The following is a 22,216-nucleotide window of genomic DNA, read 5'->3' as shown; positions in this document are numbered from 1 at the left end:
TCTGCATTATTACTGGAATCTGAACCATTGAACTTTAGCCTTTTGTACTCTGTATTTCAAATTCTATGAGTTAAAAGCTTAGAGGCTCTTGCAGAATCTAGAGGAAAAGTAAAAGAATCCCTCATTATGACTTTTATCTCACAAATTACTTATACTTGCAGCCAAGCATTATTTTGGTTACATGTTACCATATTCACAAGGGACTAGGTACAGGCAGAGACATAGACGTATTGTACAAGAAGAGAGTTTAAGAGAAAGAGATTAAGAGAGACCAAGAAAGCAAGAGATTGAGGCTTCAAAGCATAAGCCCAAATCCTAAACTTTCTCAGTTCTGAATGACATAAGAAAATGTTGATGAAATATTTAACTTGTCATTATTTCATCTTATTTCTCTTTCAAAAGTTATTTTGCTTCCCCAAATCTCGATTCCATCTCTTCTAGTACTTAAATGACCACCAGCCCTCATTCATACTACCTCATCCAGTGGAGATTCCAAGCACCTTCCGTGCCTAATCCAATCACCGTCAAGCCCTTTTCTTTCAACCTAAACCACCTATAGCCAGCCCCCGTACTGTTCTAAGGTGACTGTTGTCTCTTTTGTGCACACAGGGAAGACTTTCACGTTTGGCTACAAGATTCCAATGACCTTGGTTATAAAGTCCTGAACTTTAATAATGGGTGGTTTGAGAAGCTGTAAGTATTCTAATGACTTCAGTGAAAGACTCTCTTTTTATCACTTCTTAGTAGTTCGCTAACTTCAAAGTTTCTAGTCAGACCTAAAGATTAGCAGTCCTGAGTCCCGGAGTAAACATCTGGTCCTGACCTTTACCATCTTTGAGATCCTAAACAATGAGGTCTCAAAGTAACATCTGTAATAAGTTCCTATCTTGTCTAGCTCCCAGGGGCAACATGAAGGTTCAAATGGAACTGCATTAGACACACTGTCAACATTTAAGTGATATGCGAACAAAACGGAACATGCAAAACACCTGCTGGAAACTTCCTCCCTGGGAGATGGAAATGGGACGTTGTCCTCACCTCTGGATTCATGGAACTCCAGTGTGACGTGGGCATCAAATCCGAGGCTGAAGTAATTATTGAAAACGTTCAGAGGAAGCTGCAATGATGAACAAAGGCAGAGGTGAAGTTGTGTGTGACCAGGCAAAAAGAGGAAGATAAAACCTAAATCCAGACACTTGTCTCTGGGGCAAGTCCCTGGGAGGACGATCAGTTAAAACTCAAGGCAGCGTGTCTATGTGGAAGGAACAACGGATTTTTGAATTAATTCTTTAGTGAAAGCTCAACTCAAATGATACTCCTAAGAATTTTAAATAGTTTAGGAAAAAAGGGATACAAATACAAATTATTCAATGAGAACCATTCTTGCGTACATTGTAATAAGAGAACCTCATAAGCTGAGGGATGCACGTTTGTAATAGTTACACAGGATGATTCAACAAGCAAACTTAGCAAGTAAATTCAATTGTAAGGATCGTGTCTAACCTTCTTAATCAGTGGATGCAAGTTTTTTCAAGAATTTACATTCAGCATATTAATACTGCAACTTAAAATGAATAACATTTGTTTACCCTTCACTTATTTTCCAAAAAAATACATTTTTTGACAAAAGTCATGTAAGCAATAAGTCAGTGGGAGTCATTCAGCTATTCTCAACCTAGAGGAAAAATAAAAATAAAAATATGTGTGTGTGTGTGTGTGTGTGTATTTATCAGTATTCAGATTCCTATTTAGTCTATCAACTCTAATCTTTAATATGACTGTGAAATATGCAACGCAGATACACATACAAGCCTTAGCTTTCCTTCCCAGAGTCCTCTGGGTCCCTGGCTGTTACTGCTACAAGCTGAGTAAAGGAAAGAGCAAACTATGCAGCCTAAAGTCCTGCATTAAAACTACAAAGCTGATATGATTTGAAAGCTTCAGTTGAGTTAGAAAAGCATGTGGAAAATGCTAGAAGGCAAATGGTGGTTCTTACACTTTTCCTTCTGCAACTCAGAATGAAAGATAAATGTTAAAAGTAAATGGAGGGGCTTCCCTGGTGGCGCAGTGGTTGAGAGTCCGCCTGCCGATGCAGGGGACACAGGTTCGTGCCCTGGTCCGGGAAGATCCCACATGCCGCGGAGCGGCTGGGCCCGTGAGCCATGGCCGTTGAGCCTGCGCGTCCGGAGCCTGTGCTCCGCAACGGGAGAGGCCACAACAGTGAGAGGCCAATGTACCGCAAAAAAAAAAAAAAAAAAAAAAAGGAAATGGAGAGGTAATTTTATCTCAGCCTAGATAATGTTTCCAGATAATTATCAGGTTTATCCTCCAGATAGAAATGCACTTCTCTTCTATTAGAAATAAGTGTTTGGCCTCAAGATTTCAAAAGTAAGTTTATTACAGGGTTTCATATGCCCCTTGATCAGTAAGATTTTCTGTTTGACTAGAGCGATAATCGTGTCCCATTAAGAGAAAAATGAAATGAGAGGAAGAGTCAGAGGGAGAGCAAGAGATATTAATGCAGAAAGAGAAAAACTGAAATAAAGGATGAACCCTTCGATGGAACGCCGAGTCAGAGCTTGTACTGATTCAGAGGTCAGATCAGCCCTTAGAAGTCGTTACAACCGACTAGAGAACAGGGAGAGAAACTAAACACACAGAACCTTGCCAAAACATGTCTCACTCTCCTGGCTTCAAATATGAGAATGTCCAGTTCCTGCACTGAAACAAAATACAAGTCCTTAGTAATGACAGCAAGGGTTGGTGATCCTGCCAAAAGCGCAGATATGTTCATTTCTCCCACTTATGCTCTTTTGGCTACAATTCTAACCCATGTCTTAGCATCCACTGATAACTTAGGAGAACATCTGGTCACCATCCCCTAAATAACATCACAATTTAGTCTGTTATTAAGTTCTTATTCATATTTTCCAGGAAAAATTGCCCTGATTTCCTACACATCTCCTCAAAAATTCACTTTCAAAACCCTTTAATTATCTGGATTAATGTTCCCAGGCTGCACCAAGAAGTCTTTCCATTTCTTAAGCTATTGGGAAGAGAATTAAATATAGATTGCTATTGAGGATGTAACCATTCCAAGTTGAGTGGGGATAGGTCCATAACATTTCCATATGGTACACTTCTTTGTACTTCAGCTGTTTTCTATCCAATTTCTGTAAGTCAAATACATTAGGAAGAAGTATTATATCCCAAGATGACACTTGTTTAAACAACGTTGTGACGTTATGAACTCAAGATCAACTGAGCAATCATGATATCTACTAACAAACTTATAGTTTCTGGATCATAGTTTAGGTGAAAAAACCATGAAGGTAAGACAAAACATGTTTTAACCAATTTCAGCCAAATAAGTAACTTGAGCATCTATCACAATTGGTCAGGATCATGGTACTAATCAGTAAAGGTGCATTGATTTGGTCTAAAATGATATCGAATTTTAAGGCTGAAACCACCATGAAATCTTGGCCTCAGTCAATGGCACAACCCAATATAGCAGGGATGCCGTTTAAGTACAGATGCCTGGGCCTTCACCCTGCACCTACTTAATCAGAATCACTGGGAATAGGACCTTGTAATCTGCATTTTATAGGCACACCTGGAGATTCTTACACAACAAAAATTTGAAAACACTGTTGTAGAAGGAAAGCGGAAAGTAATAGAAAGCAAGTGTCTACTCAGAAACCTATCAAATTTATCTGAGATTGAGGCCAGAACTTAAAGCCAAATGTTCCCCTGAAGCTGTATAGTAGCATTTTTACAATTATGTCCCTTGGTTTGTCTTGGGTTGAGATACAAGTTCAATCACTGAAGGAAAAACACTAAGTCAAACATTTATTTAGGCATCTTGATGTCCCAATCAAGTGATGAAATTGAAATATTTGCTATCAGACCAGAAATCTCAGGCATTTATCTTTCTTTTGAAAGACCCTGTGCCTAATGCTTCAGATCATACGCTTTTTTTTAACTTCTCATAGGTTAAGAGTTTGCAATGAATTTGAAAGATTAGAAAACTGATATATTTCTTTCTGGTGTGGAATTTGAGGACAGAGAACAGCTCCCCGTGCTATGGAAGTAGGTAGGAAATCTTGGTCTTTAGAAGTCTACGGGGCAGAATCATCAGGAAGTGTTATACTCATAGCCCTAGTAGCCGTCAACTCAAACACCGTCCTGTCATCTCATAGGAAGGAATCAGCACATGACCCTCCAGCCAGGAACGTATTTCCTGTGACTCAGGCAGATACTCCAGGGTTAGCTTTCTGCTGAAGGAAGAACTCTCTAACCTTACACACGCCATCTTCAAGTTCTTCTGGAGGCAAGTCTGGGTTTCTTTCCACATGGAGGTTCCAGCGATCTAGCTGTACAATCGTCCCATCTTCTACTTGGCAAAGGATCTTAGAAACAGGTTCATCAGTGTAGCCCTAAGGAATCAAAGAGCACACACATTGCTGTCTGGAGAAGGGAACAGTACAGCCAAAGGTATTTCATGCAAGGCAGAGCCCTTGTTCTACAGCTGTTTATTTTGCAATTAGCAAGGCTGGGAGAGTAAACTGTTTTCCTCGAGGTACTTAGAATTTAAGACAATAGGCATGGGTAATGTGCACAGAAATACTAACTCTAGCTGGTTTGAGCTGAGGAATGACTTTTGCCAGCACCAAGAACCAACGGCCACCGGCAGGCTTTTGAGATCCATGCTGGATGGCTGTTTTTATCAGAGTGAAAAGTGAAAACTAGAGGAATTTGGAGGATACACAGAACAAGTGTATGTGGAAAAGCGGGAAAAGAATCAAGGTGACATCGGCTAGACAATTTCTTCCACTGACGTTCCATTTCACTCACCTCTCCCTGACCTTGTACTAGGACACCATTCCTTCCAGGACCTAGGGCAAGTCTGACTGAGGAATAGCCCTGCCAGGGAGCTAGCTACTTACTCCTTGAGCACACATTACTGATAGCACGATTATTAAGGACAGTCAAGTCACTGATTTGGATAAGAGGAATTAATACCAATAATACATTTAGCTGATTCATGTAAATATATTTATGATTTATAACATGTTTACTTTAAAAAAAAAGATCGATGGGAGGTTAATTCATCCAAGGTCAAATAAATATCTGCTAATATCTGGACATAATTATCACCTATGGGAGGTGAATGCACCCAAAAGCCAGAGTAACATCTGCTAATATCTGAAGATAGTTTTCATGGAGCTCAGCCCAGGCAATGGTCTCATATGAGCAGTTAAAAAGCTGATGGGGCAGCATATGTTAGTATATTGTGCTTTCTTATTTTCTTAGTACGATAAAAATAATGATGATGATGATGATAAAATGGCTGGTTAGTGACAGGTAAATTACTTTCAACAAGCTTTCCCGAATTGGCTCCATGTTGAAAAGGACAGTTGGTTACCTGTATAACCAACAGTTGGTTACCTGTATAACCTGTATAAAATCATGACGACACTGACCAGAAATCTAAATGCTTAAACAAAGCCATAACTCTTCCAGGATTGTAACTCTGAACCAGACTCACTCTTCTGGAGAGGACTGGGGGTCAGGAGCAATTCAAGTCTCTGTGATTGTTTAACATGAGGACCTAAGGCCAACCCACCCTCTGTCTTTAGTGGGTACCTCAAAAAGCCCCAGGCCTGTGTACTAACCCCCTTTTTTTTTTGAATATAAAATGTTCCCTTCTTCTCTAGCTGACTGTAAGTTTAAATTGAAGAAGTCATCAGATAAAACCATGGTTCATGGGGCACCTTGATTCTCAACTCTAACTTGGTCCTTGAACAAGAGTAGCATGTGCCCCTTCCACTTGAGCATCTATGGGTTTGGAGATCTGTTGCTGGATGACATGGGCAGCCCCTGAGGGCAGTTCTTACCCCTCCCCAGTTGAGAGTTCGAGCCAGGTCGTTCCCGGTCCCCAGAGGAAGGACCCCAACCGGAGGTTGAGGGCTCAGCTGCAGTTCATCCAGAATGGAAAGGATCCAGCCCACCTACAGACATTTTGGGGACCAGAAGAGATATAAGGAAGACAGATAAGTTACAAAGACGACAACCTGAGAACAGGGGCCTTTAAAAGGAGCAAACAGAATAGTTCTACTTTTCTTTAAAACATGCATGTTTTAATCCAGTGACCAGGGAACTGAAAGACCACTTATCTCAAGCAGTTTCACAATGGCAAGTCTCTTATAGGAAAAAGAACCATTTTGTATATGCTGTATCATATAAGCAAAACTAGACCCATTCATCTGTATGTTACCTAGAGACGTACTTTAAAATTCAGGAGAGTTTACAATTTAGGGAGGTATGTACATAGGGCGCTGCAGGAAACCTAAGACTCAGGAGCAGACTAAACCTCAATTCTGGCTCATATTGGCTTCGTAATCTTGATTAAGTTATTTAACCTCACAGACTCATTTATCTGATTTTCAAAATGGAGATAATGCCTACCTCACAAGATCGTTTATAGATTAAACTAAAACGTACATAAAACCCTCATTATGGTGCATGGCCCATGTAAGCACTTATTAAATGGTTACTCTCCATGTTATCTTAGAAATTAGTCGTGCTTTCCTAAATACCCCTACATTCCCCTTAATGAAACATTATGAAAACATAATTATGGATGAACTTAGTACTTATTATAAGTTTAGGCAGAAAACAGATACTTATATACTAGAATCATATTCCTGTTTAATCTTTTTCTAAGATAAATAATACTTTGGGTTTAGTCTTATTATAACTACTTAGAAAAATTACCCCAAACTTGGAAATACCAAAAAGGAACTTGCATATCCTCACAATGTCATTCTAGAGTAGTGTCACAGGCTTATCTAAGAACTTTATGACTGTAGGTTAACTTGAGGATTTCTGTCCTGCAGAGGTACAAATGTCAAGAAGAGATCACTTTAAAGGTTATGGTTCTATTCCCCCATAAGGGCATAAACTAATTTTGTCTCAAATTTAGAAAAATTATTTTGGTATAAACTACATAATCATTTTCCTCTTCTTGTATTATCTTGCTGATTCCTTTATTAAAAAGCTAAATAGGGCTTCCCTGGTGGCGCAGTGGTTGAGAATCTGCCTGCTAATGCAGGGGACACGGGTTCGAGCACTGGTCTGGGAGGATCCCACATGCCATGGAGCAACTAGGCCCGTAGCCACAACTACTGAGCCTGCGCGTCTGGCGCCTGTGCTCCACAACAAGAGAGGCTGCGATAGTGAGAGGCCCGCGTACCGCGATGAAGAGTGGCCCCCGCTTGCCACAACTAGAGAAAGCCTTCGCACAGAAACGAAGACGCAACACAGCAAAAATAAATAAATTAATTAATAAACTCCTACCCTCAACATCTTCTTAAAAAAAAAAGAAAAAAAAAGCTAAATAAATTTTTGACATGTATTCATTCTAAATTTGTATAATTATTTTAAAATTTTTTTAAAAATTATACTTTAATTGTACATTTATTGAACACTACTGCATATAAAACATGGAACTAAGTAATTGAAATAAAAAGGTAAATGAACTACACTAAGATAGGTAAGGCAGAATGCCTGCTCTCAAGGAGTTTATAATTAACAAAAAGAGAGACATACTGATTGCTTTCTATGTGCTAGTCCCTGAGCAAATTTTTCTACTGAATTATCTTATTAAGCTTCAAAACAACTCTCTACAATAGATATAATTTTTGTCTTCATTTTGTAGATAAGGAAACCAAGACTTGGAAGGTTTAGTGACCTCCTTAATCATGTGCGAGGTAGAGCTGACATTCAAAGCTAGGTTTGCCACACACCAAAGGCCAACCTCTTAGCCACTCTGGTGCAGGGGACCTTTCAGTAAAGAACTAAACCCAGCTCTAGATGTGGCCTGAACATCCCTGAGACCATGGCATGTACCTTGGGAACCCGTGGAACACTGGGGAAACCTTGGAAATTGCTTAGTCAAATTCAGTTAATTTGCAGATTTATTAACTGAGGTACACAGAGGTCATGTTATTTGCTCAAGACAAAATAATCAAAAGTGGCAGAGTCGGAGTCATGCCAGGTCTGTTGACTTGCATCTAAAATCCTTTCTCCTCCAAGACGAGTACTTCCCAGGATGTCAAACTTGCCCATCTGGCAAGAAATCTAAAACTGTCTTTACCTTCTAGAAAGGGATACCACTATGTTCATCCAAAGTGGTAAACTAAAAATCCAGACCTATACTAGTGTCCAAAATCCCCCCCTTTCCCCCAAACTGGGCGATTTGCTCCTAGACAAGTCCTTAGATTTCCAGCCAGCACTTCTTTAGCTCTTCCCTTACACACAATACTCACTAACCTTGCTAACTGAAGTAAAGGGAAAAAATGCCAGATGCTAAAGTAGTGCTGATGACTATGTTAGCTATTGCTCCTGAGCTGCTGAAAGCACAAACTAGACACGGTAAAAGCAGGTGCCTCTAATAAACTACAAGAAGGGGATTTAAAAGTCATTAAAAAGGATGTGAAAACTCAGAAATCCCAACAAACTGGGATCACTGGCTGCGACTGTAAACAGCCCTGAGTAGAAACAGAGACCCTCAGAAATGCGGTGGAACTTTCTAGAAACCAATTCAATATCCCATACAGAGCAGGGAAAAGAAGGAAGTCTCTTTAAAACTTCTGAGAGATGATCATGCAGACCTCAGTCCATTTACCTTTAGGGAGATTTTTGTTATGTTTATTTGAAATAGGTCTATCTTTTCTGAGTAAAGATAATGCTATGAGTTCACACTTTCAACACCCCATTTCACTCTAGACACAAACATGGGAGGGAAAAAAAGTCTTCATGGGCCAGAAACAAATGAAGCACAAAATGGCAAGCAGAGGAAACCAGGAGTTTGGCTTCTGTCTGATTAGGGGGAATAAAAGTTCACCCCTGGCTGGTAGGAGGCTGTGTATGAACCAGGCTCCCCACTGGCCAGCAGAAAGGAGGCCAAGAAGAGAGGGTGAGGGATCACTGCCTGAGGCCATAACCCATAGAAAGTTGGGATGCCTTAAGGCTCGAGGCACACAGCCTCTCTCTAACAGTGCGTCCAAATTCCCACGAGCTCAATGACACCCCTGAAACACCCCTGACATGGCCGCAGGATGGGAGCCTTAGCCACTTGAACAAAACCCGACTCTACTCTCAGGATCCTGAAACCATTCAAACTACTAGAAAGGATTAGTAAAAGGAGGCAGAGAAAGAAAAAGGAAAAATCATAAAAATACAACTACCATACGACACAGCAATCCCACTCCTGGGCATATATCCTGAGAAAACCATAATTCAAAAAGACTCATGTACCAAAATGTTCATTGCAGCTCTATTTACAATAGCCAGGACATGGAAGCAGCCTAAGTGTCCATCAACAGATGAATGGATAAAGAAGATGCGGCACATACACACAATGGAATATTACTCAGCCATAAAAAGAAACGAAATTGAGTTATTTGTAGTGAGGTGGATGGACCTAGGATCTGTCATACAGAGTGGAGTAAGTCAGAAAGAGAAAAACAAATACCATATGCTAACACATATATATGGAATCTAAAAAAAAAAAAAAAAGGTTCTGAAGAACCTAGGGGCAAGACAGGAATAAAGACGCAGACGTAGAGAATGGACTTCAGGACACAGGAAGGGGGAAGGGTAAGCTGGGACGATTTGAGAGAGTGGCATGGGTATATATATACTACCAAATGTAAAATAGATAGCTAGTGGGAAGCAGCTGCATAGCACAGGGAGATCAGCTCGGTGCTTTGTGACCACCTAGAGGGGTGGGATAGGGAGGGTGGGAGGGAGACGCAAGAGGGAGGAGATATGGGGATATATGTATATGCATAGCTGATTCACTTTGTTATAAAGCAGAAAGTAACACACCATTGTAAAGCAATTATACTCCAATAAAGATGTTAAAAAAAAAAAAGAAAAAGGAAAAATCAAACACATCAAAACAACTTCATCTGAACATGAGCCTGCAGAGAGAGATTCTAAATCCCAGGAAGAACGCTAATGGTAAGATGGATGGGAAGGTTAGAGGAATAATTCACAGCCCATGAAACACAAATAATTTTCAAATAACTTTGAAATAAGTGTCCCATACCTTCCACGAATTGATAAGGTGTCTTCTAATAGTCCTTTGATCAGTATAATTGTCCTCATTCAAACCTTAAGAGCTGTTCCTGTTTTTGTTTTTGTTTTCTGAGAAGGTTGCCAAGAATGCACATGAAACTGTGGTGTGTGGTTCCACACTAAACGCCATGAGCCCTCCGGACCCTTTGATTTTCGCTTTCTTCTCAATTGATTTGCTTTACAAAAATGCATAAATAGATTCTATCTTCTTTTTCCAACAGCCCGTTATTCAATTAGTTAATTTTCCCCTGAATACAAGCAGATAATCTTAGTATCTCATCATTACACAACGCTCGGAGCCATCAAACGTCTCCTGCCTTTCACAGCAGAGATTTCTTTTTTTTGGCTTGAAATTCCCTCAGGTACAATCCATGTTAGGCTAACAGTTCTTTGGCTGAAGTAGGCCCATATCTCTCCTTTGCACAACGCCTGAATAGTTGTTCTCATCCAAGAGCTACATCGTCACTACCCAACAACCAGCTTCCTCAGAAGGCAACATAACATAGGCGTGCAGGGAAGGCACAGAGCTGCGAGGAGCCCAGCTGCGTCTGAAGCCTGGCTCCATCACCCACCGAAACTCACGGAGCCAGTGAGTCACTTAATCTAAGTTCCCTCCTGTGTAAAAAGGGATAACAGTACCTGCCTCATAGGGGTATTTTACCAACTAAATAACATGGAGACATTGCTTAGCATGTGCCTGACAAATAGGAAATGCTAAATTAACATTAACTGCTATGATTAAGATATACTTTTCTTCCTCTTTCTTTACTTCATCCATAAAGGTCCAGTTTCCTAGAAGCAAAATGCCCTCTTCCTGTCTCTCCACTTAAAGAAAAGTTGAGTCTCAAAGTTCACAAATCACTCCCACCTTTGACTACCATCAAGTCACAAAAATCTCTTTCATAGACTATCACAAACAGTAAAAGCCAAGCTGCACTGCAGCATAAAAAGGAGGGAGGGAGGGAGAGGGGGGAGGGAGGGAGGGAGAGGGGGGAGGGAGGGAGGGAGAGGGGGGAGGGAGAGGGGGGAGGGAGGGAGGGAGAGGGAGGGAGAAGGGGGGAGGGAGGGAGGGAGAGGGAGGGAGAAGGGGGGAGGGAGGGAGAGAGAGAATATGGAACAAATACACCTACAATAGCAGGACACATAAAAGATCTTGAGTAATAATCCGTGTACTTGCCCCTATGAAAGCAAAACTATGCAAAAGTCTTAAGGTCCAAAGCTGTTATCGGAGGCCCTCCCTTCCCAGGACCATGCTCCTGCTGGAAGTCCAGACAGCAGGCTCGTGGGCGGCGACTGTGTTTGCTGGGGTTTTCGCATGACCCCAGATCCTCTCCACCAGCTTGACCAGCACCCCTTCAATTAAACTTCATTAATTGCAACACACACCGCTTTGCATCTTTCCCATCACAACTGAAGAAAACTCTCTGGATTGGGCAAGATCATCTTCCAGGTGGCAGAGGTCCTTTCTGCCTTTGTGTTAGGAAATGCAGGGCTGACGGGGCTAGAACACCGGGGTGCTGGGCTTGGCCCTGAGCAGAGCAGCCCAGTCAGACCTGCAGCTGCAGCAGCTGCCTGATGCTGCCACCCCCTGGCCCTGTTCAGCTGTAACCATCACTGAATATTTCCCAAGTGCACACGGAATAACGTTTTCATTCGGCAATATGCTAACATTAGCGTTGGCTGAGGGGTGGAGAGGGCCGTGAATTGACATTTTCTCTGAACGAAGCAGATGCACAGTTGCCTTTCCTCATATCATCTGCAGGCAGAAACGTGAGGGATACCCACACGGAGAAATCACAGGAGAACGACGGCAACGTTTCTGCACCCAGAAAGATCATCAAAACGCAGCATTTGACAACTGGGTTCCCTTTCTTACATGTGCACAATGATTCTTCCTTTCGATATTTTCATATTTGCACTCAATAGTTTACAAAGTCACTCTGTGTTAAAAGAAATGTTTAAAATCGAGATACTAGTCAAGGTATGAGCTTTTTTGAAACAGAATGTAGATTTAGGCTATCCATCCTCCCATCGGCAAGAGGACAACTGGGGGGGTACCAAGCTCTTCTTCAAGAGAGGCTGGGACATCGGGGTGCTGAGGGAGAAGAGGCCTGTGGAACCATCTGCTGGCCCCGTCGATTAAAGGGGAATAATAATCCTTTCTTCCCTGCTCCGGCTGTAGAGAGTCGGGGCATGGGGGGCCTACTGTGTAGGATGTCTCCTCATCTAGGGAAGCCAGCGGAATCAGAAATAAGCATAAGAGTGTGGCTCAAGTCCATTTAATCCCAGCCCTTTGGAAAGACGTTAACAGGGTTAAGGGTGGACCTTCGGATCCAGCCCAGTTCATCAAGGCCAAGGGCAGGTAAGGAGGGATCATGTTTCACCTTAAGGATCCATAATGAGGGGAAGGGACCTGTGACCCTACTGTCTCAGTTCACGCACTCCTCGATATTTAACCAAGGTGGCAGCCATGGGGAACTGGCTGGGTGGAGATGTGGCCGAGGAGAGGAGAGAATACAAATTTACCCTGTGACCAAAGAGAGACTGTTTCTAGTTTAAAAACATGAAGGTTTGAGATCATTCTGAGTTAGTTTTCTCTCACCCTAGAGATCAAAGATGGGACCAGCCCATTCGAAACCTGCAACTGTGTGACAACCTCAGGATTATGCAAACCACTTACAAAGAGACCACACCTGGGCCACCTTCCTCTGCAGCCGTCACTGGCCTTGTGTGGTGACGGACTGCTTGAACATGGCTGATCTCAACTGGAGGCGCTGTAAATTTAAAATATATGCTAGATTCTGAAGACAGTCCAAATTGAGCATAAAATATCCCACGAATGACTTTATACTGATTGCATGTTGAAATGATAATATCTTGGACATAGTGGGTTAAATAAAATATATTATAAAATTAATTTAACCTGCTTCTTCTTAGATTTTTCTAAGTGCCTTCTAGAAAACTTCAAATGTAAAAATGCGGCTTGCATTATAGTTCTCTTGAACAGCAATGGTCTATACTAACATAATGCTACAGCTGTGAAGACCCTTAGGGATCCAAACGTATCCCTTGCAGATTTAGAATGTCTCAGAAGAAGTTAGGGAACCTTCCAAAGCACCTCTTCCTCCTCCAACTGCAGTACCTGCCTCCCTGCACTTTTTACCAGGATAAAATTAAAGTAACTCATACTGAAGCCGAATAACTTTTCTCCAATTAATGCAACGTGTCTTGTACACACACTAATGTGATTGAGGGTTAACGTATCCTCATCCTAACCCATCAAAAATATTCCGTATCTGATTCCTCCTGGGACTTTGTCACTGACAGAATTCTGACAGCCTCTACAGTGACAGATACACTCACTAAATAAAGGGTGAGCACCTTATGTCACATATATACCCGACACTTCACTTGCCTCCAGCCAACAGCTTTTCTTCATGCATCCATCAGGATGCCTCTTCTTTATATAAACACTCAAAATTTAAAGTTTCATATTTGAAACTGATAAAAATGTCAATCACGTACCTTGATAAACATTTCATAAACCCCATATATCTTTTACAAAACATCTAACAAGGTAAAATAAAATAAAACCTGGTTTTACGTAAGGTATAAGATATGCAAAGCTTTGGGCTTCCCTGGTGGCGCAGTGGTTGAGAGTCTGCCTGGTGATGCAGGAGACACGGGTTCGTGTCCCGGTCCGGGAAGATCCCACATGCCGCGGAGTGGCTGGGCCCGTGAGCCGTGGCCGCTGAGCCTGCACGTCCGGAGCGTGTGCTCCGCAATGGGAGAGGCCACAACAGTGAGAGGCCCGTGTACCGCAAAAAAAAAAAAAAAAAAAAAATATATGCAAAGTTTTGATTCTGCATGACTGGACTACAGAGGTTACCACTGAGAAAAATAACTAGTTCAAAAGTATGCATCAGTTCTAGGGGAAATACACTACTTTTCATGGCTGTTGTAAAGGACCCACGTATAAACGTCTAGTGCAGCTGTGAGTTATGTAGAAGGATGTGAAAATTGAAGTTAGGATCACAGATAAGGTACCAAAAAAGAAAAAGTGCCTATAATATAATAGAAAAGTTACATTTAGCCTTGTGGAATACCCGTTAATACGGTCTATTTAAAGAAGAGATGCTAGAAAAGCTGGGGAACAAGGTAGTCTGCGTGTCGAGTAGTGACATTAATGGCACCAGAGAGTATAGAAATTCAACACTGTGATTTGATCTGGTCATTAGGACCCAATAGGGAGGTACCAAGTCTCTCTCATTCTGCGTTTTGTCCCAGACACTCTCTTGAAACTATTTCTTGAAAACCAGCAGTTACTTCCTAGTCTCCAAATCCACAGTAATTCCTGTCTCTTCTTAAGAATGTAATCACTGCCTCTGTCTTGAAACTCCTTTTGGGTTTTTTTTTTTTCCTCGACAGAATAGACTACTGGTGGTTCTTCTGCTTCTATCTTTCCACTTTCCTTTTGAAATTCAGCTCTGACTCCTAATTATAAATGTTTCACAAGTGTCTGGACTTGGCTCTCTTCTTTGTCCTTTATGCTTTGAATTCCCATGTTTCCAAACACTTTCCTAACTGCAGAGAATACCTCAATACCACATAACTTAGAACAGTGCTTCCTTCACATATCTGCTGAGTAGAGGAAAGAAAGAAGAAAGCAGTGAGGCAGAGAGAGGTGATGGGAGGTGCAGTGGATAATGGGGAAGTTTGGAAGGTGGAACTGCCAAGCCAGGATGAAGCCCAAGATATGGAGACGGAACAGGCAACCGATGTGGATTTGAGGTAACGATCACTTAAGTCAAGAAAGAGGAAGAACTCTGAATTCAGGACACCAGGCATATCCCCATAGTCAAATAATTTTGGAAAACACTGGGTTAAACAAAGTGAAATAGGTTTGGCTTCTTTAAGACTTTATAATGAATTTTATAAGCTAATAATGTGTATTAGAGTCTCCAAGAATAGTAAACATTACTTTCCCCACTGAAAAATGTTTTCCTCTCCGCAGAAAATCTGAAAGGACCAGTGCAATCACTGTTTTATTTTTTTCTGGTTGTGTTTATTAGTATATAATGTGCATCCAGTGCTGCATTAAGTGTTCACGTGCGGTGAGAGATAAAATTAGAAGATTCCATTGCTGCCTTTGAGAATAAAACATTCTAATTAGGAAGATTAGAGAAAAGCCAAAGATAGTTCATAATAAAATCCTATGAGATCAGACTCCAAATACAGAAGAAAAGACACTGGACAGCAAAATCTAAATGTCACGATTCTCAATTATTTGCCTTTGCTAAATATAGCAACCTAAGTAGAGGGCAAATTGAGAAACAGATGAGACAAACTAGGGAAAATACACCAGTGATATTAAACTTCAGCCCAACTCCATCTTTTCTCCAAAAATGACTACAAAGGGAACCAGTTATGATCTTTATGCAAACCAATGTTAGCCAATATTCTAAGTTTTATTTCCACCAGTAAAAAAAAAAAAAAAAGCCATAATTCAATTGTGTACACATACTTCTCCCTAGTTGTGACCAATTATTAAGAATATATGGAAATAGGTCAGTTTCTGTTTTAAAAATAATTTAGTCATCTACAATCCTCATTCTAGTGATGTGACCACATCCTTACTTTGTGGACCAGGAAAGGATATAGCCTAGTGGAGAGAGGGAAATCTAATTTAGAAAGATCAAGTATGAATCCTTGAGGGCAATAACAAAGTCCCTCCTAACACTTAGGGGATTGGATTCACATGAGAGACAGAGGTTTGAGGGGATTGGAAAGACTGTGAGGTGGGAATGAAGAAAGAGAAATGTCTTAAGGAAAACAAAAGACAAATGGAAGAAACAAGGGAAAGAACTAGATTCTCTTTCAAGGACCTACCGTTCCATCCCCACCACAGGCCAGAATCCGCAGATTTGGTACTTTCCTATATAATTCAAGCCTGTAGAGGATACAGAAGGAAAAGTAAATAAAAGAGCATATCACCGGCCATAGTAGAGAGCACGATTCCAAAACACACCAAAACGAAGGGGGCCGTGGAGGGTGTCCACTGGAGAAAACGCATAACCGCGAGAATGGTAATACCTTCAAAACGAGTCACCGAGTAGTCACCAAGTACTGGTTCCAACAATCGGATTAGGGGCTGGCAGCAAACGTCACTGGAATGGGGTTTTAGGGTGTCCTAGTGTTTTATTTCCCATAATTCCTATTAATGTGTCAACACACGTTATTTTCCTCACTAGTGTCAAATTCCTTCTTTTTCTTTCCATTCTTCTCCCCCCTTTCTCAAAGAACATCAAATCTGATTAGCTTTTCCCAGACCTATTTATTTTTCAAATCTACACTTCCCACTCTTACTCCTAGAAAACCTTCTTCAGAGAGATAGGAAGGACACCCCACTAGCATTATTACTACCGCACCCACAATTCCATCTCCTCTCAACTCACCCGCTGACGCTCAAACCCCCATTTATACTGCTCAGCCCCAAAAGGGAAGAATTACTGAATTTTCTTTATTTTCAATGTCTGCTTGAAATTAGATCTTTCCTGTTGTCTTAAGAAAATGCAATGATACTGTTCCCGCTAAAATGTTTGCTTAAGTGACAATTTCAATGGCTCTATTCCAGAAAACATCACCTATTTAAATCAAATCATATTTTTTTCTGAAAATAGTTCCTGTCCTGCCATGTTCTTTATGGTTATCTATGAAGTATCTACCTAAAGTCTAACTAAAAATGATAAAATCTTAAGTAAATGTGAAAGGGCAAAAGTAAATGTAAAAGGGAAAAAGCAGATTTGCCTTAATACATCTGAATGCAGAAAAAAATATAGAAGTCTTACAGCAAACTCTAGTGGCAAGGAAGTTCACAGATTAAGAGAATGACAACAGAAGTTAATTTTCATAATTAATGTTCTCTCGTGGGCTTAAAATATGTAATTTATCTATTTCATACAGGAATATTATTTTCTAGAAATTATCTGGGCTTGTGTTTCTTTGCCTCTGATATTATTACTTATTTATAAGTAGTTATAAAAATAATTAGTATCTCTTTAGCTCTAATGTTTACCAGATGACATCTGAACTACCTTATTAGGTGGGTTTTAAAAAGGGAACCAGACAACAGCAGAAATGTCCCTGCTCCTTCCCACCATGTACCCCTCCACGAAAGGGAAGATATAGGACACATGTCATCTACAGAGAGACTTTATTTTTCACCACTTCGAACAGAAAACAGAGAATGAAATTTCTGAGAGGCTCAGATGAAGGACTGAGCAGGAATTAGAATGTCTCTCCCACTCTGGTATGGAATCCATAGGTATAATCAGTTAATCAATCAAGCTCTCAAATGGACACAGATGCATACAATTTCTAATGCAAACAAATGAAAATATTCATAAACAGAGATGGCCCTTCTCCAAAGATACACTGACATTCCCATTAATGTACATCTCCAAAGTGGTACATGCATAAGTAGAAAAAGGATGGATCCTTTCTCGATTCAGATTTGCCCATAATGTACAGTTACATGTGTCTAAGCAGCAAACACACTCAGAGTTAACAACTCAGAGGGTAAGTGTTGAAGGAAACTAACCCAGCGAAGAGGGGAACAGCAGATGAAGTTTCAAAGGGAGGACAGTGCAGGTGAGCAAGTAGATGAGAGACGGTCAGAAAAACACTTCATGAGGTCATCAAATAATAAAGCTTGACTCCAAAGCAGAAAGTCCTTCTCACTCGCCTAAAATAGTAAGAACCATGGAGGGTATTTCCAGACTTACGCGTCTTTTGGCCCTTCCTGAGAAAGATCAAAGACTTGCCGTGGGTTCAGGTACCACATGAACATCTGCATGACCTTGGTTCCCTGTAAGGAAAAAAAAACTGACAGTAACAGGAAGAAATTTCCAAATATTACCTGCTCATTTAAAGAATAAAAATAAATCCTGTTCTAAAAAATAATATTGAATTATAAACAGTATAGAGTAGCAGTTAAAATCATGGGCTTTGGCCGTCGATATATATAGGTTGAATGCTTATATTAGGCTCTGTCTAACCTGTGTAACTCTGGGCAAGTTCTTTAATTTCACTAAGTTCAGCTCTCTTCTCTTTAATGCAGGAATAAAAATGCCTAGTTCACAGACTTGTTGTAAAGATTAAATGCAATAATGTCTGAGGAGAACATCAAAGTGGTTGGCATGCAACAAATGCTTAATGATTAGTATCTGTTGGCTTTTACTATCATTATTTAATGTGTGAAAATCCACATAGGGAAGTTATTAGTCAACTTATGTAATTTAACATTACTTTTTACTTTATTGTGCAGATTATTGTCTTTGCATAATATAAAATAAGGACAGTATTAGCTAAGTATGACTTTATTGAAATAAATGTTTTTAACCACAGCAAAAGTATCTCAGGCTCCCCATACTTAAAATATATAATTTCTCTAGTTAGTGCTATCAACTCTTACTTTGACATTTTTCAATTTCCATGTATACATCTGTGTCTTTTTCTCTCTCTCATAACCATTTTTGGAGTGTCTTAAGTAACTGTGACATTTATAGAGATATCATGGCAAATACAAAGCAGTTCTGGAGATCACTTCTTAAAGTGAATTGAGCAAAAATCAAATTAAAGAAGAATTTTTTTATTAAGCAGTATCAAAAGAGCTTTAAAATTGAGTAGGGTGCCTCATTTTAGGTCACTACCAACCATAGCAAATAATATTTGATCGGTTGGGCAGCATCCGTTGCTTATAACTATCATCCCTTTATTAGCTATCATGATTGCTCTTCCTTGAAAATATTCCTAAGTTTGGATACCTATACACTGTATTTGAGAGTCATCCTAGTACAGTAGAAATAGCACAATATTTGAGTCAGAGCTAACTTGGGTGTTCTAACTGGGTGACTGTGAGAATTTATAATCTTGCAGAAATTCAGCATGTAAAATAGGGCAATGTCTACTTTCCAAGGTGATTATGAGAATTAAATGAATCAGTAATAGTTTTGTATCCAGCACAGTATGTGGCACAAAATAGGCCTTTGTAAATGTTAGTCCCTTTCTTTTTTGTTCCTTGTTAACCTATTCATTAAACTACACTTGAGCATGTGAGGGCTAAAGTGTAGTTTATAATTATCACATTGCTATGCCAGTTGTTAACAGAGGCCAGTGTAGGTCTTTTGTTCCACATTTCATCCAAACCTATAATTTAAAGTTCTGCTTTATCATGTGCTTGCTATAAATTTAGGAATAACATTCTACCCTTAATCATTACAACTAATCCTTCAGTTTCGCCAAACGACATACTTTGTTTCCTACAAAATCTAGATATAGATTTAGATATATAATAATAACTAAATACTAAACCATTCTCTTCTTTCCACACCAGGCCTTGGTATCAAGTCAGTTGGGGATTATTTCAAGTAATCTTTTATGTTTCATAGGTAACACCAGAGTCATTCTAATGACCAATAAGTTTATTAAAAATTTCCAACTGACTTGCTAGAAAATTAATTTTTCACTTTTAGATTCCTAGGGCAATGTGAATTGTGGATGTTAATTACTCCTTCGTTGTCACCTTTGGCTATGGTGTGCGTCTCAATTCCAGTTTCTCTTATATATACAATACTAAGTAATTAACATCTTTCAAAAAATAAAAATAAAAAGCATTGAGGTTTTTTTTTTATCTTCAAATTTCTCTAAAAGGTTTGAATGTCCACACCATGTTGGGTTTTGCTCATTTTCAACTTGTGTTAGTTTGAACACCTAATTCGCTACATTTATCCTTTTGACAAAGGGGTATTTTTTAAGGCTGGCAGGTTTTGCACCCCACGCTTCTAGGAGGTACCACTTAATGTTGCAGCCTACTGGAATAATGCTCTCTAGAATTGGGCAGGGATGACTTTCATAAACATGCGAGGCTGCCCTATCAGAGTTTATATTCAGGCATGATATAATTTCTTATTTTAAAAGTAATCTTTCTAAAACACATTCATTAGCAAAAATGATAAGTGTCTGAATGAAAGTATTGCATTGTTTTAAATCAATCTTGGTGGGTAAAGAAAAGAGACCTATAACATTTAAGTTAGTTCTATTTACTCTGCTGCTACCTCTAGGATAAGCTACTCAGTGCTTTAATAGAGATAATTTATTGAATAGAACTGAATGGGTTGACAAGTACTAATTCACCAGGAAAAGAGTAACTTATTTCTTTCTCACTGACAAGATTAAGTCTACTCCATCACCTACACAATTGACTAGCGAGTTTCAAATACTCTCATAGTCATCACATGCTATATGCCTTATAAAAGCTGAACTTCTGTGCAAGAGTTTTATTTTTCTCTAAATGAAAAAAAAAAAACAGCTTACACATCAATTCTAATACGCTCCGGAGCGTGTTCTCATACATATGGTTGTAGATGTAATACCTCAATGACCACAGAATTTTCTAAGATAGTTTGAGATTGGGTATTCCTATGGAATGATAAAACATTGTTCTGTCCAGCTCCAGGTATCAGGGAACAGAGTGGCGCAGAATAAAACAACTTCCAAGAAAATAGGTAGATTGTTCCAGAGGGGAACGAACAGGATTCATCCATTCACCTCCTATGTGCTAGGCACGGTTTTAGGTAAGGGGATCAGGATATGGACAAGACAGAGAAGATCTTGTTCTCCAAAGAAAGTTCTCTGAATTATTCATGAAAAAAATATAATGATTTGGGGAGTATAGAGGATCAACTAAGAATGGGTCAGCTCAAATAGCAGCACATCAATTGTCATCAAAGCACTGGAACTCTCATGTAGGGCTCAGTACTCTATGTTACTAAGCAAGCCTTGGTTTATATCATGGAGGCATTATCTAGCTCATGAAAAGAACTGTCCAGACAATAAGAAAGACCTGAGGAAAATAACAGTGGGAGGAGGAGGTTAAGAAATCTCTTAACCCAAACAATCCCGAAAGAATACCTTATTGATTCAATAAACCTGTATTAGGCTCCTACTCTGTACCCATGTGCACACCCAGGAGCTCAGGAGACCAACCCCAAATAAATTCGTTCACTAAAGATGGTAAATGCTATGATGAAGATGCCTACGGAGATGTATGAGTGGCTGGAGGAGATACTCTAAGCCCAACTATGGGGATTGGATGAGGGCTTCCTATGTATGATATGTGAACTGTGTCTTGCAAGATGAGTAGAGTTAACCATTTCTTTTTACATGGAGTAGAGGAAGAAGTTTTACGGTAAGGGTACAAGATGTGTGAGACAGCAAGACATGTCACGGAAAAACTATATTCATTTCAGTCTTTGGACCATGAGGCAGGGGTGGTGGGAGATGAAACTCCCAAAGTGAGTTGTAGATTAAGTCATGTAGGCTGTGGGGCTCAGGCTTTGTTTTGCAGGAAATGACAGTCACTGAAATGTCTTAAGCAGAGAAATTGGACTTACATTTTGATACATCAGTCTGACTAGAGGCTAAGGAGCTAGACATCTAGGCCCTAGACCTATCACAGGGGCTAGGTGGCTTGGTTTAGCCACTACTGTACACTGATGTCTGCTCCTGCAAAATAACCCTCAATGTGATGGTATTAGCAGGTGGGGCCTTTGGAATAGGCACACAAAAAGATGCCCAACATCGCTAATTATTAGAGAAATGCAAATCAAAGCCACAATGAGGTATCATTTCACACCGGTCTGAATGGCCATCATCAAAAAGTCCAAATAATAAACGCTGGAGAGGATGTAGAGAAAAGGGAACCCTCCTACACTGTTGGTGGGAGTGGAAACTGGTGCAGCCATTATAGAAAACAGTACGGAGATTCCTTAAAAAACTAAAAATAGAGTTACCACATGATCCAGCAATCCCACTCCTGGGTATATATCCGGAGAAGACTGTAATTCAAAAAGATACATGCACCCCAATGTTCACTGCAGCACTCTTTACAATAGCCAAGACATGGAAGCAACCTAAGTGTCCATTGACAGTTAAGTGAATAAAGATGTTTTATATATATATTTATATTATTTTAGATATATAATATAAATATACATTTATATATATA

At 39.9% G+C, this 22,216-nt stretch overlaps 1 protein-coding gene across 2 annotated transcripts in view; it reads right to left on the bottom strand.

Annotated features, from left to right (window-relative positions):
* Positions 1-22,216, bottom strand: part of DGKI (diacylglycerol kinase iota) — a gene marked incomplete at both ends in the record, with an annotated part of 452,324 nt that overhangs the window by 190,060 nt on the left and 240,048 nt on the right. For both annotated transcript variants that reach the window (XM_082662462.1, XM_082662463.1), the window contains 5 exons: positions 1,039-1,117; positions 4,302-4,439; positions 5,901-6,014; positions 16,039-16,099; positions 17,934-18,016. In XM_082662462.1, coding sequence (XP_082518588.1) covers positions 1,039-1,117; positions 4,302-4,439; positions 5,901-6,014; positions 16,039-16,099; positions 17,934-18,016 — 475 coding nt within the window. The remainder of the gene's footprint in view (positions 1-1,038; positions 1,118-4,301; positions 4,440-5,900; positions 6,015-16,038; positions 16,100-17,933; positions 18,017-22,216) is intronic.

This window comes from Grampus griseus, assembly GCF_964374135.1.
Source record: "Grampus griseus genome assembly, chromosome: 9".
Taxonomy (NCBI): domain Eukaryota; kingdom Metazoa; phylum Chordata; class Mammalia; order Artiodactyla; family Delphinidae; genus Grampus; species Grampus griseus.
The sequence above is the reverse complement of the archived record's forward strand: the minus strand, read 5'-3'. Positions and strand labels throughout refer to the sequence as shown.